Raw genomic sequence first — 14144 nt, forward strand, 5'->3', positions numbered from 1 at the left:
ATGAAAAAATAGTGAATTAACATATAATACAACAACAACAACTCGTCAGTAATGACAAGGATACGATCTGTTCCAGGAAATAGTGTTCTTCCAGTTAATAATTCCGCCATAATGCACCCCACTGACCAAATGTCAACTAAAATGTATAATAATAGTATTACAGCATTGTATGATAAGATTTCTGTATCGCATAAGATAAAGTAGATAAGATATCTCTCTCTCTCTCTCTCTCTCTCTCTCTCTCTCTCTCTCTCTCTCTCTCTCTCGCTCTCTAATTCTCTTTCGATGTAATTACTAACCTGTTTGATTGTAATGCATCCAATTAAGCATGATTTCAGGCGCTCTATACCATCTGGTGGCGACGTAGCCGGTCATCTCGTTCTCGGTCGGCCTGGCCAAGCCAAAGTCCAGTATTTTCAGTTCACAATCCTCATTAACCGCTATATTAGACGGCTTCAAGTCCTATTGATCAAATGAGAAACTGCTACACTTTTCACATTTCGTATAAACACACAGCACATTTTATAAGCAAAGCAAAATGAGCGAAGCAAAATGAAAATTAATTCTAACTGATACATTACAATAAATAAGCAACAAATATATTAGTTAGAATTGATTCTGCTCATTTCGTTTCGCTGATTTATAAAACTTGAAGCACACAGCATCACTTATTGTACCCTATGTATAATTCCTGCAGAATGGATGTATTTTAAACCACGGAGGATCTGGTAAACGAGAAATTGCACGTGATCGTCAGAAAGTTTTTGCGTTCTGACGATGTTATTCAGGTCGGCGCCCATTAGATGTGTGACTAGGTATCTGTATAAATAAATAACACGATTAATATTTAATAGCGAGCAAAGTGAGATTGCTTTCATATGACGGACACATGATACCTACACATGTTGAAAATCCTCCAAAGACGAAGACGGATGAAATACATCTAACAGTCCTATTACCTATAGGAGAACAGCACGTGTCTTTAGAGATTAACTGTAAACTTAATCGACTATAAAAAGTGCCTCGATGATTGTGTTTACCCACATTTTCATGATTCATATGTTTTAACATACGCAGCTCCCGGTAGGTGCGTTTTGCGTGCACAGCTGACTGAAATGGCCTGGCTAACTTTTTGATCGCCACCTTTTGCCCAGTGGTTGTATCCACCGCTGAACTATAAAAACGTAAAATATATTCTTTCTCAGTGATATTCAGTGATATTTCTCAGTGATGACAGTCATATTCCTCAATGAAAATTAAAGTGTTATATTATAATTTGTTATAAATTTTAATATTTTTATCGATTACGTCATTAATCATTATATTACTATCAATCATAATTTTACATAAATTATATCATTAATCATGTATAACAACATTGTATGACTTCATACATGTGTTACTAATATTTTCTCTCTACGATTCTTTTCCTCTTTTTTTTCAAACTCGCAGCTGTTTTATTTTGAAATATAGGAAAAACAAATATCTAGCTTAAACTCTATTTTCCATGATTCTTTTCCTCTTTTTTTCAGACTCACAATTATTTCGTTTCGAAATACAGGAAAAACAGATATCTAGGTAGCTTAAACTCTAATATATTCTATGATTCTTTTCCTCTTTTTTTTCAGACTCGCAATTATTTCGTTTCGAAATACAGGAAAAACATACATCTAGCTTAAACTATAATAATATTTCCTACAATTCTTTTCCTCTTTTTTTTCAGACTCGCAATTATTTCGTTTCGAAATACAGGAAAAACAGAAATCTAGCTCAAGCCTTGATCTATCAAATAAGATTTCACATTAATAGCATTATTTCTCAATTCGTATTGACAAAAAACATCGCGCGTCGTTCCAAATTCATTCTATTTTCGTAAAAATGCGGAACGCGCGCGCAATAAACCATCGGAATTAATACACCCCCGCAAGAATATCCCGGTCCATCTCTATACGGTGAATAATCGCGACGATCTTGCCGCTCTAACGCCAAAAACGTAAATGTCAAGGTTGCGATAGGATTCACATTCACGGCCCAGAACGTTGCTCGTTCCAGCGATCTTCCATCTGACCGTCAATCGATCGACCATCACGATTCTCCGCCAATCGACAGCCAGCCAAAGTCGAACGCGAGGCTTCGAAGAAACATTTTTATTACAAAACTGTGAGATTTATATCCGGAGCATTAGATATATAAATTACAAAAGTATAAATAAATAAATCAAATCAAATCAAATTGAGACATGTCGCGGAACTGCGCATTATTGCGGATGCAGGACAAGTTCAACGAGACAAGATCGCGACGAGAGAGCGGAGAACTTTTTTTGCGACTCTCAAGTCGAGAGCCCCTTGGCAAAGTGTCCGTCGAATACGCGTATATCTCGCTCTCCAAGGTTCTCCATCTCTCGGCGATCGCTCGCTCGCTCGCTCGCGCGCGCGCGCGCGCGCTCACGCACGTAACATCGGTGCCAACGTCGTCGATCCGCCTGGCGTGTTGTCGCTTACCAGACTTGGCCGTAGGCGCCCGAGCCGACGGGAGTGAGCAACTGGTATCGCTCCGGTACCTCCCATTCCGTCCTGTTGATCTCGATCTTGTGAAACTGCGGCATGCCTCTCTCCCTCGCGCGTTCGCTCGCGTCACGCTCGCTCCGGCGAGGATCACGGCGACGGATGTTGTGTGTGTGCGTGGTGTGTGTGTGACAGGCGAGTTGTTCCCTCGCACGTTCCTCTTCGCGTTCTCGACCGGGCACTCGATCTCTACCGCGCGCGACGCCACATCGCCGAGTCGCCGCTTCACGAGCTCATCGCGCGGTGTACATGAGCGAGTTACGGCCAGCGACAGACGGGTACAAACTAACTCGCGCACGGAAGGCCGGAGCGGAGCGGAGCCGTCGGGCGCATCCCAATCGATCCCGCCCGGCACGATCGCGTGGTCTCTTAGCTCTCGATACTCGATACACCGTTCGATACCTTTTCCTTACGTTCGATATACCGAACACCGAGATCTCGGATAGAGGGAAAATGTGATTAGAATGTCGGAGGAACTCTTTCGAAATTGTGTTCGTAAAATAAATATTTAAATTATATTAGTTATTCGATGCTGATATTATCTTGAAAATATTTTCAGACGGCCTCATGATCCCATTCAATCGATAAAATGACGAAGGCGAGCAATATTCGTATTCCAATCTTGCATTCTAAATTTTATGTCCATTTCTACGAATGTCGTATGTGAGTGCGAGTGCCGCGGCCATAGACCTTATAATTATGGACTGGCAATTATATAAGCCTGCGTTCCGTACTTTGATTGCGGTGCATACATTTTTGTTATTAGATTAAGTATTTCATATAACAAATGGACGAAAATAAGTCTAACGTTCGATTTTAATTCAATCTTAATATACAGATTAGGAACGGAATTAAATATAATTTACCTGTAAAAAATGAATACATTTATATACGATATGAGAATAATAATAATTTATCTGAGGTTTTTTAGAAAAAATTGGAAGTTTAAATTTCGACCAGATTTTTTCCAATCAATCTCTCTATACGAAAGATATACAGGGTGTCCCAAAATTCGCGAATCAAAATACTATAGTAAGAAAGTCTTCAAAAAATTAAGTAAAAAAGTTATTTGTAAATTTTTAATTTAAGCAGCAGTTTTTGAGATTATAAGAGTTTATAAATTTAGCCAATTATTAGATTACGATTAAACGGAAACATGTCCGTGAGCGCGTCGTACTAATGTTAGTGGTCGCGCACTTCACGCTAGTACTAATCTATAAATTGACTAAATTTAAACCCTTATATCTCAAAAACTATTGCTTAGAATAAAAATTTACAAATAGGTAACATTTTTTTTTTACTTAATTTTTCGACGACTTTCTTGCTATGATATTTTGATTCGCAAATTTCGGAACACTCAGAAAAATTGCGGAAAGAAGGAATTATGGCGAGAGCTCACGAGCAACGTTAATTAAGTACATTCCTTGACACAACTGACATTAGACCGGTAAAATTGCATATAGTAAAATTTCCAACTACGTTCGTAAATAATTAGCATATGTTAACAAATGTCTATGTAAAACAAAATATAATACAGACGTGTTACTTAAATATAATTAATCACACGTGGATTTAGTGAATTGGAGTTGAAGTCATTCATATATATACGATTTCAAAATGCTGTATTTTTTTAGAAACAGAGAAAGAGAGAGAGAGAGAGAGAAAGAAGAAGAGAGAGAAACAAGAAATACGTGAGAAGGTGCAGAAGGTGTAACTGCAACGAACGGACGGAACAGATCTTGGCATTTAATGACGCGCCACGTTGTGCGCGAAGCCTTAGCCCAAGATCGTGCGCGCTTTTTGCATTCTGCCCGATGTCCACGCTGACGCGACGATTGTCGGGAGTTATGCGCTAGATTTTCCCCCCCGGTGTCACGCATCATCACCAATTGACAGATGAGTACCGCCGAGAACGAGGCGATGGAGGAGTACGAGCCCTCCATCAGGAACGTGATCGAGCAACGTTCCCTGCGGTGGATATTCGTGGGCGGCAAAGGTGGAGTCGGGAAGACGACCTGCAGGTACACATAACCTAGGAAGTGTCATCCTGTCAGTCGGGTCTCGGGTGACAGGAGTCGGCGAGGATCCCACTTGACGTGCATATACGTTCCCATTGAATCAGCATATCAGCTGTAATCTCGCCTTCTGTGTGCAAATCGCGTCCATTGGTTTTCACTCTTTTACTTCATTTTCTGTCGTGTCATTGCACTTCATAAAGTTATTATTGTCACATATGTGTAATTATCTAATTTTTATTTATATTATATATAATAACATTTATATAAATATATATATATATATGTATAAAAGAAATTTATTATATAATACATACAATTATATATATATATCATATAATAATATATAAATATAAAATATGAACATATACGTGAATGTTATATTTTGACAAGATATATCTAAAAAATTATCTCTTTCTAAAATTACGAAAAAATTCTGTAGGCAATCAGTTTTTGCTTTGAGTACACTTTAAATAAAAAAGACTAATTGAAATCTTTATTTTTTGCAGTTGTTCCCTGGCAGTACAGTTGTCCAAGGTTAGGGAGAGTGTACTTATTATATCCACAGATCCGGCGCACAATATCTCCGATGCATTTGATCAAAAATTTAGCAAAGTACCCACCAAGGTGAAGGGTTTTGACAATTTATTTGCAATGGAGATCGATCCTAATGTTGGCATTACAGAATTGCCAGAGGAATACTTTGACAATGAAGCAGGTTTGTCTATAAAACACTTTTACTTCTGCTCAACCTCTGCACAAGTAACTTTGAACATATAAGTTTTTATTAAGAATTATATATTAATATGAAATGAAAAAAGTTATAACATAAAATAAATAAAATAATATATAATAATAACTACTGCAATAATTGCTACGCACTTGAAGCAAAAAAATAACATATATGCAGAGTCACTTTAAAGAAATCTTCTATTATACATAGTTATTTAATTTCTGTTATACATAATAGATATGTATAGTTTCAGGAGGAGAAGCAATGAGATTAAGCAAAAATGTTATGCAAGAAATTGTCGGTGCATTCCCTGGAATAGACGAGGCAATGAGCTATGCGGAAGTTATGAAGTAAATTTATGATTTTTATATTTTTCGTTTTTCGCAAAAGATTAATAAGACAATCTTTCTTTGTGATTTCAATTTAAGATTGCAGATATATCTGAAATCCTCTGTCTTCTACTTTCCTTATTTTGATATCTTTATATGCTGATTCTAGACTTGTAAAAGGAATGAACTTTTCTGTCGTGGTATTTGATACCGCACCTACTGGACACACGTTGAGGCTATTATCCTTTCCACAAGTGGTTGAAAAAGGATTGGGAAAATTAATGCGTTTAAAAATGAAGATTAGTCCCTTTATCACACAAGTTAGAATTAATCCATATTATTTAATTTAAAATTGATACGTAAAAAGTATATCATATATTAACCCTGAATTATTTAAATTGAAAAAGGATTTTTCTGTCGTAGATAAGTTCGTTGTTGGGATTAACGGATTTCAATGTGGATACGTTTTCTAATAAGATGGAGGAGATGCTTGCTGTAATACGGCAAGTTAACGAACAGTTCAGGAATCCCGATCAGACGACTTTTATATGTGTCTGCATAGCAGAATTTCTGTCGCTTTACGAGACAGAAAGACTTGTACAAGAATTAACAAAATACGGTATTGATACCCACAATATTATAGTGAACCAGCTATTATTTTTGAAAGAGGGAGATACTCCTTGTCGGCTGTGTCTTGCAAGGCATAAAATTCAAGATAAATATCTAGATCAGGTAACTAACGTTGTATTTAAGACTGATATTAATTTGTTATTTTGTAATTTATCGTTTCTCGAAATTTTTTTAGAGATCTTATTTTATATTATTTTTTTAGAGTAATTTTATATTTATCATTCTATCAAAGTGCAAATCGAAAAAAGTATAAGATAAAATTCATGAAAGATAAATTACATTTTGTTTTCCTTTTAAGATAATGGACCTTTACGAGGACTTTCACGTCACGCAGCTTCCGTTACTAGAAAGGGAAGTGCGCGGAGTTCAACAGGTCAGGGAATTTTCGGAAAATCTCGTTAAACCGTACAAACCTTAGCATCTGTGTAATAATTATGTTTAACAACAATATAACTTTACACCTAACTCAAGGTTTTATACACTTGCAACCTCGCGCGTTGGAAATTTGTATAAAAAAAAAGAAATTTAAGGTACACCTTTAATATACTGCTCGATTGAGATATTTGTTATTGCACGTGTTAATAAATTCAATGTTACATTCGCATGCACTATACTATATTTGCAATATTTAATTTGTACAATACAAATCAGCTTAAATATATAGCGTTAACATTACAATTTTTTTTTTACTTGTGTAACGAAATAGAATGCATATTGGAGACAAAATCATTCAGTTTCTCTTTACTCTTTTATCGAAAATATATTTATTAAATTACTGCAAGTTCTTTTCCAATTTGTATGAAAGCATTCACGGCACGATCTATATCTTCGGTCGAGTGCGCCGCGCTAATCTGCACACGTATTCTTGCTTTATCTTTTGGTACCACAGGATAGCTGAATCCAATTACATAAATTCCTTTTTCTATATATAAAAAAAAAAAAAAACATTTTCGTACAATGTGACAGAATAAGCCACAAAACTCTAATAACACAACATGGTAACTGCTGTATATTTTATTACTGATATTGTTTTTTTAAAGATTTTATAATTTATACGAAAATATATACGTACCCATCATTTTATCTGCAAATGTTGTTGCTAATTTCGCATCACCTAGCATAACAGGACAGATGGGATGGTTATCGCCGCTGATGGTGAATCCAGCCGTGGTCATCGCATCTCTGAAACGCTCGGTATTGCCTGCTAAACGCTCCAGAAACTTTGTGCTGTCCGTTATGAGATCCATCACCTGTTAGCGGCGCGTTTAAAGTGACTTGAATTAAAAATGTTTAAACGGCACAATAAGCCTTAAAACATTATTTCCTTTTTAGCTCTTGTTTTGAAACAATATAACACTGTTCACAGTAATGCCGATTAGTCGTATATGTAATAACTGTGATTTAATTACTTTACCTTAATTGCCGTTGCGACAACGGGTGGAGGTATCGAGTTCGAGAACAGATACGGTCTACTTCTTTGTCTCAGTAAACTTACAATCTCTTTCTTGCTGGTCGTGTAACCGCCTGCCGCACCTCCAAGAGCCTTTCCCAACGTAGAGTTAACGATGTCGATGTCTCCCAGATGACCAAAGTACTCTTCTGTACCTCTGGATCGGAATAAAATTGAATGAAATCAAACTCGAGGATCAGGTAAACAGACGGTCTGCGAGATTTTGCGCAGATATACCTGCCGGTTTTGCCGAAAAATCCAGTGGCATGGCAATCGTCTACGAACGTGATAGCGTCGTACTTCTTGGCGAGCTCGATTATCTTCGACAACGGCGCGACGGTGCCGTCCATGGAAAATACTCCATCGGTCGCGATGAGGCGCAAGCGTGCCGACTTGCTCTCCTGAAGCTTATTCTCCAAATCCGTCATGTCTCTGTGCTTGTACCTTGTTGGGTATGAAAGCGAGGAAACGGCTCAGCAGGTCGGATCGGCAGCGACAGAAAAATTTGGCGAATCTTATAGCTAAACAAGAGATACCTGTATTTTTTCGCTTTGCACAATCGTATCCCGTCGATGATAGACGCATGATTTAGCTCGTCACTCAGCACCGCGTCGTCGGCAGTCAGCAGAGTTTCAAAGACACCGGCGTTCGCGTCGAAGCAGGACGCGTAAAGTATCGTATCCTCCCTGCCATGGAACTTGGCGATTTTTCTCTCTAATTCGACGTGTATCTCCTGCGTTCCGCATATAAATCTCACGGAACTCAAACCCGCCCCGTATTTATCCAACGCAATCTTTGCCGCGTTAACAACATCCTTGTTATCCTAAATTGAAGAGATCTCATAATCCAATTTTTATAAAAAAAAAAAAAAAAAAAAACATGGCGCACTGACTGGTATATAGTGTTAACATTCCTTGTTGTTCTTACCGCTAAACCCAGGTAATTATTGGCGCAAAAATTGAGCGCCTTGTTCCCATTTGATAGCGCGATCTTCGTTCGTTGAGGCGAGGCGATTATGCGCTCGTTTTTCCACGTACCGGCTTTGACTATAGCTGCCAATTCGGGCTCGATGCAAGCAATTAAAGAGCTCGCTGTCCGGCCGATATTTCGCTTGACATCTGGAAAGTTGAAAACTGCACGAAGAAAATTAAATTGTACGCATCGTTTTAGATTTTATTTTGCAAATGACGATAATCATAAAATAAACGCACTTTTAACATTTTTATACATATTATGTGCGGGATCACCACTTTGGCTCTTTGAATAGAGGCAGATAACTGATTATAGATGAAAATCAAGCATAGTAGAGTGATCCTGAAGTAGTCAAACCGGTTTTGGACTATCGATATACCTTGATCGCGTATATACCTTCGAACGATTACGCAACTCTGTTTATGACATTCAATTAAACACATTTGCAAAACATGTTTACGAATGTGTTTCATATAGATTTATTTAATCTCTCTGATATTTTTTTAACAGACTCATAACAAATACATCATACATTAATGGCACAATAGTAAAGAATATCAGAATTGTAAAAAAAAAATACATCTATTAATTTTCAATTCTCGTTTTTTAACCCTCTGCCCGGAATATCGGTCATTATGACTGCTTTAAGGTTCACATTTACACAAGTGGGGACACTTATCCCATTCCAAATGATCAAAGACAAAAAATTGGTTGAAAAGTAGCCCCTCAAAAAATGAATAAAACTCGTGTTTTTCTGGAGTAGCGGTCATTATGACGGGATGTTCCATGTAACCGGAGAGGGTTAATATAATCAGTAAAATTTTTCTGAATACTTTTATAATATTGTGAGATTGTAGCATCTAAGAAACAAAAACATTTTAATCAAATTTAAATATTCTAGAATTTTTTATGCTCTAAAGAACACAAATAATTCTTTTGAAAAGCTACAGTTTTTCAATCAGCATATTAATAAGACATTTAAAAATAACAGAAAAAATTTATTTTCATTCTTTATATTTTCACTCTTTCCACCCTGAAATAATTTTATCGTAAATTTTTCATATATCTGTATATTTATTTATTATAATTTATAGTGATATATTAAGTACTCCATTCTGTTGTATTTAAGATATATATTCTAGGTTCCACAGCTGAACTGATTATATAAATAATACTTTTGGTTTAAACATTTCATATGTATTAAAGATTAAAATAATATTATTAATATTAAAAATAATAAATTATTATCGCAATAAATTCGTAAATTATTTGCATCAATAGGAGGAATTTAACAATTAAATTATAAGACTACAAAGTTTTATTTCTATTATAGTTCAACCAAAAAGTAAGTTTTGTACTGAAATCAATTGCAAATATAAAGAAAATTTTTTTCACTCCCAATGCTCCATTAAAATTAGCTGAAACTAAATTGAAATGCTTTCTTCTTGGTTGTACTTACATATTTATAAAGTATTATATATATATATATATTTATTCTCCATTAAATCATGTTCTTTCTATATTTTTCTGTAAACGTGTCTTTTTTAAACATGAGATCAGGAAGTTTCATTTAGTTATTAAAACAAAGAATTGAATTTATTATTTAGTTTACGTTCTAGAATGTTAAAATTAATGATATTACCATTTACAAGGCATATCTTTGATAAATATAGACTTAAAGTATTATTATTACATTACATTAGATTTTATAGCTGCTTTCACACATAACAAATTTTCCAATTTTTTATATCATTACACTTGCATTTTAACATCTTACTATTTGGTCGATCATAACTTGGTCTTTATTATCACTTTCCACATGGCAGATCATCTAGAGAACGCCTAGTTACAAGGAAAACAAATTGTTCTTCCTCCTGTATTCTAAATTTCGTTATTGCTGGAAGAGGTTCATAAAGGATGGCGACATACTATTGAGCATTATAAATAACATAATCTCTGTAATTTTATAATTAAAAACTTGTGAAATAAATATATACAAACAAATATATATACTTGGATTTAATTTGCCTTTAGGAAATACCTAAATATGCATAAGTGTATATTTTGGAGTACTTTAGAAGAAATGTATCATCTAAGAACTAGTCAACTTTCTTACAATATAAGTCGATTATTCAACATTACTGGAAATCGAGGTTCAAAAAAAGTCTGATTACTTTGCTTGTAAATACAAAGTAAGATTTACGTCGTCTTGCTCTTCGCAGAAAGTCTCGTTGCCAGAGCGTAAGCGTGTGGAAAATTATGCACAACCATGTATAATATTCCCAAGTACAAAATTATGCCGATAGTAAGAAAGAGATCAAACACAGCCGGTTTTACACTGTAAATAAAATAAAAATAATTACACATATAATTAATCACATATATGTTATATATTATGAATATGTACGTAATGTATGTACGTAAGAACTTATATACTTTACCTATATACATTCAAAATGGCTTTTGTAACATCGTAAAACACAAATTCTGGATCTTGTTTATCAGGAGTATGAAGAGCAACTTTAACATCTCCCAAATATCTCGCCATTGCCTCTTTCAAAGTACCGACTAGTGCATTGTTTTTATTCACGAGTAATGATGCTGCTCGTGGTTGAGAAGCGAAGTAATTAAACCATAAGGAAAGCGATTCTTTCGAAACATCCTGCAAAAAGAAAAAAGTTCACATAAATTACAATTTTGAAGCATACATTGCTACATAAATATTATCATCAATATTTAATATTTAAATCCATATATAAAAAAATTATTAAATTATTTTTTTTAAATATATTCTAATAACTTTTATACGTATAATTTTTTATACTGTAATATACATATTTTATTTTCCTATATTTAAAATATACAAATAAATAGACAATACAGAATGTAAAAGTTTATAGCAATAAACGTACCAGTGGACCAGCAAATATTTGACTAGAACTCAAGTTATATATATGACGCGCTAATGCTTCTGATACGATTTGGGTATGCTTGTACAATCTATCTACTTGTCCTTCTCTAGAGACATCTAATATACTAGTCCTAGTTGAATCTTCATGACTTTTTAACGTAGACAAAGTAGCAGCTGGCAATCTTCGAATGCTGTATCTTTCGTGTTCCCATGCTAATGTCTCTTCCGCGAGATTTATCTTTTTATGCACGCCATCGACAGCGACAGTGTTGAATGATTGCGAAACAGTTTTAAGCTCCTTGTAAAACAAACCACCCGACGAGTTCTCCTTAGGTGGCTTTGACACGTGCACATATAAATTATTGCTGGCGGAAACTGTGTCAAGGCATATTACATAAGCTGCATCCTAGATATAACGTTTTTGTATATTAATTGCATTATTCTTTAGAATATATAATGAAAAAATATAAAAAAATTAGTTATAAATTATTTATTAATTAATTTTGTGATTGTATTACCTGTATAACAGAACCTTCAACCCCGTCCAACTGATCCTCCAACCACTTCTTGCTACCTTGATAATTCAATTTACCAGCTCCAGTCGCGATAAAAACGAGATTATATTGCGGTCTTGTCCGACCAGTGGAATATAAAGCAGAGAACAGTCTCGCTAATTCTAGTAGCATAGCTACGCCGGAAGCATTACTGTCCGCACCGAATGATAATTCCTACACAAGAGTATTATATCATACGTTTGAGCACGTACAAGCCTAAAGCAACGTCTGCAATGAGACTTAAGATTTAAGAAAATTGACCAATCACAATCGATTATTCCTCTCACGTGAGATAAATAATGGACTATGATTGATCAATTTTCTTAAGTCTCATTGTAGACGACGCTTTATATAAATATCCTACATAAAAATGATATGGGAAATAATGGACTTACAGGTGCCACACCAGCACTATCGTAATGTGTCACTATCGCTATGGTAGGTAACTTCTCTTCGGTGCCAGTTCCAGTTAGCTTGCCGTGCAACGTGGCAACTTTAACATCTGTTTTAGGAACTGCCTGTCCGGTAGTTACCACCACTTGGTAACCGCTAGCCGAAATGGAGTTGTATATGGCTTCCGCCGCCGAGCCGGCCTTCTCATCCGTAATAAAACCACCCGCGATGTCGTCCAGAATCACCTGAAGCTCCGGATGCCACAGTGCAAAGTACACCGGTATTGTCGTCTCGGAGCCGTACAGCATGGACTCTTCTAGATTCAGAATGTGCTGAAATCAATACAGCAAATTTACAAACTGTCTACAACAGCCCGACTCGTGGAGCAAATATTTCGAGATGTAATGAAGCTTCGTGTTAATCCTAATCACTAACTTGCTTCTCCTCCGCCGTGAGTTCAGCCATCTTCTCGGGTAGAACAATCACCAAAGCGCCGGCCTTACTTCTAATGGACTGGAAGACGGACGGTGTGATGTCCAGCGCTCGCGCGACGACGCAGTGCCTGGAGGTGCTCCATCCGGCCAGGGACCTCGCCTCCAGGGAAACGGGCGCGCTACGGCAACCTGGATGGGCATGGATCGCAAGCGCGTCTCTTTGAGAACCGAGAGAAGTCGATCTTCGGAACAGGCTCATCACAGACAAACCCGACAGCTTACCGTGCGGAACTCCGTGCAGGTCGTACTGGTGCATACGATACACGGGGAACTCGTGGGAGGCGGCCACCGGGTTCACCGGGGAGATGATGATGAAGATCGGCAGGACTATTAGCAGATAGTACGGCAGGTAGCCCCGGCACAGCTCGGCGAAGCTGTCGCACTCCTCCAGCCACATGTTTCCACCGAGAGGACTGTATCACCGGCTCAAACGGAAATGCGAATCTCGCGCAGTTTCATCGACCTAAAAGCCCATCGACGGATCCTCGCTTCTCGCCCGTGCGACGACGACGAACCCCACTTTTCCTCGTGTCAGGTTAGACTAGGTATGACTTGCTAAAGATGCCGACAAAATAAATATTAATGAATATTTTATTACAGACAAATAATCCTGTTTATGTGATCGCTAGAAAGTTCATATAAATAATAATTTTATGATTTATATTATCATTCGTCATTTGAAAATATTTTTTGTATCTATCGCTCGATAATATATTCGAATTTTATTTCATACGACCTCGTTCATTGTTATCATCCAAGTTCAATTACCTACGAGGGATAACTATGAAGAAAATTTATTATTTAGTTTTTGTGACAATTATCTGGTGAAAATTTCTCACATAATTTTCCAAAATTTTTGTATAAATTTTATTCCTTAAATAACCTTCATAAAAAATGTCCCGGGTTTTTTATACAAATTGGGAAACATTTTCAGTAATACAGCTGAGGTCGGAAGCATAAGGTATAACTGCAGGCGGTAGAAAATGAAACTAATTTATATATAAACATATATATACAATATATATATATATATATATATATATATATATATACATATATATATATATATATACATATATATATATATATACACTTTTAT

General features: G+C 36.1%; 5 protein-coding genes across 6 annotated transcripts in view; 1 reads left to right on the forward strand and 4 right to left on the reverse strand.

The window, feature by feature from the left end:
- The window catches only part of LOC105460908 (mitogen-activated protein kinase 14B-like), a 6271-nt gene extending 3327 nt beyond the window's left edge, over positions 1–2944 (reverse strand). Inside the window, exons 1-6 of one of the 2 annotated variants that reach the window (XM_011707402.1) lie at positions 2502–2944; positions 1045–1174; positions 901–959; positions 678–819; positions 300–462; positions 65–136 (exon numbers count right to left, since the gene is read on the reverse strand). In XM_011707402.1, the coding sequence (XP_011705704.1) occupies positions 65–136; positions 300–462; positions 678–819; positions 901–959; positions 1045–1174; positions 2502–2605 (670 nt within the window). In that variant the 5' untranslated portion in view covers positions 2606–2944. The remainder of the gene's footprint in view (positions 1–64; positions 137–299; positions 463–677; positions 820–900; positions 960–1044; positions 1175–2501) is intronic. The other variant, XM_011707401.1, reaches the window with a different exon arrangement.
- Positions 2945–4208: 1264 nt separating this feature from the next.
- LOC105460910 (ATPase ASNA1 homolog) lies at positions 4209–6882 on the forward strand. Its single transcript, XM_011707405.1, has 6 exons — positions 4209–4585; positions 5089–5297; positions 5560–5662; positions 5811–5961; positions 6065–6373; positions 6570–6882. Exons 1-6 carry the CDS (start codon positions 4461–4463, stop codon positions 6687–6689), a joined length of 1017 nt encoding a protein of 338 aa, XP_011705707.1. The 5' UTR covers positions 4209–4460; the 3' UTR covers positions 6690–6882.
- LOC105460909 (2-amino-3-ketobutyrate coenzyme A ligase, mitochondrial) lies at positions 6817–9520 on the reverse strand. Its single transcript, XM_011707403.1, has 7 exons — positions 8933–9520; positions 8649–8854; positions 8258–8544; positions 7959–8165; positions 7686–7878; positions 7344–7521; positions 6817–7193 (listed from the first exon to the last, which is right to left on the reverse strand). The coding sequence occupies exons 1-7, from the start codon at positions 8949–8951 to the stop codon at positions 7039–7041; spliced, it is 1245 nt and encodes a 414-aa protein (XP_011705705.1). The 5' UTR covers positions 8952–9520; the 3' UTR covers positions 6817–7038.
- A 737-nt stretch (positions 9521–10257) lies between these two features.
- Positions 10258–13585, reverse strand: LOC105460911 (nicalin). The gene is made up of 7 exons (XM_011707406.1): positions 13268–13585; positions 12987–13174; positions 12554–12883; positions 12123–12332; positions 11606–12010; positions 11135–11355; positions 10258–11031 (listed from the first exon to the last, which is right to left on the reverse strand). The coding sequence occupies exons 1-7, from the start codon at positions 13440–13442 to the stop codon at positions 10893–10895; spliced, it is 1668 nt and encodes a 555-aa protein (XP_011705708.1). The 5' UTR covers positions 13443–13585; the 3' UTR covers positions 10258–10892.
- Positions 13577–14144, reverse strand: part of LOC105460912 (cytochrome P450 4C1-like) — a gene marked incomplete at its 5' end in the record, with an annotated part of 13003 nt that continues 12435 nt past the window's right edge. The window contains one exon of the mRNA XM_011707407.1: positions 13577–13600. Within this exon, the coding sequence (XP_011705709.1) occupies positions 13577–13600 (24 nt within the window). The remainder of the gene's footprint in view (positions 13601–14144) is intronic.

Source organism: Wasmannia auropunctata, unplaced genomic scaffold, assembly GCF_000956235.1.
Source record: "Wasmannia auropunctata unplaced genomic scaffold, wasmannia.A_1.0 LD313847.1, whole genome shotgun sequence".
Classification (NCBI taxonomy): domain Eukaryota; kingdom Metazoa; phylum Arthropoda; class Insecta; order Hymenoptera; family Formicidae; genus Wasmannia; species Wasmannia auropunctata.

Bases quoted from the DNA above. Each gene is read 5' to 3' on its own strand.
- LOC105460910 (XM_011707405.1), top strand. From the start codon at position 4,461: ATGAGTACCGCCGAGAACGAGGCGATGGAGGAGTACGAGCCCTCCATC. The intron at 4,586-5,088 runs GTACACATAACC...TATTTTTTGCAG, and splicing joins GTCGGGAAGACGACCTGCAG to TTGTTCCCTGGCAGTACAGT. The intron at 6,374-6,569 runs GTAACTAACGTT...TTTCCTTTTAAG, and splicing joins AAGATAAATATCTAGATCAG to ATAATGGACCTTTACGAGGA.
- LOC105460909 (XM_011707403.1), bottom strand. The intron at 8,545-8,648 runs GTAAGAACAACA...TCTTCAATTTAG, and splicing joins ATAATTACCTGGGTTTAGCG to GATAACAAGGATGTTGTTAA. The intron at 7,522-7,685 runs GTAAAGTAATTA...CGCCGCTAACAG, and splicing joins TTGTCGCAACGGCAATTAAG to GTGATGGATCTCATAACGGA.
- LOC105460911 (XM_011707406.1), bottom strand. From the start codon at position 13,442: ATGTGGCTGGAGGAGTGCGACAGCTTCGCCGAGCTGTGCCGGGGCTAC. The intron at 12,884-12,986 runs GTTAGTGATTAG...TATTGATTTCAG, and splicing joins TCACGGCGGAGGAGAAGCAA to CACATTCTGAATCTAGAAGA. The intron at 12,011-12,122 runs GTAATACAATCA...CGTTATATCTAG, and splicing joins TTGAAGGTTCTGTTATACAG to GATGCAGCTTATGTAATATG.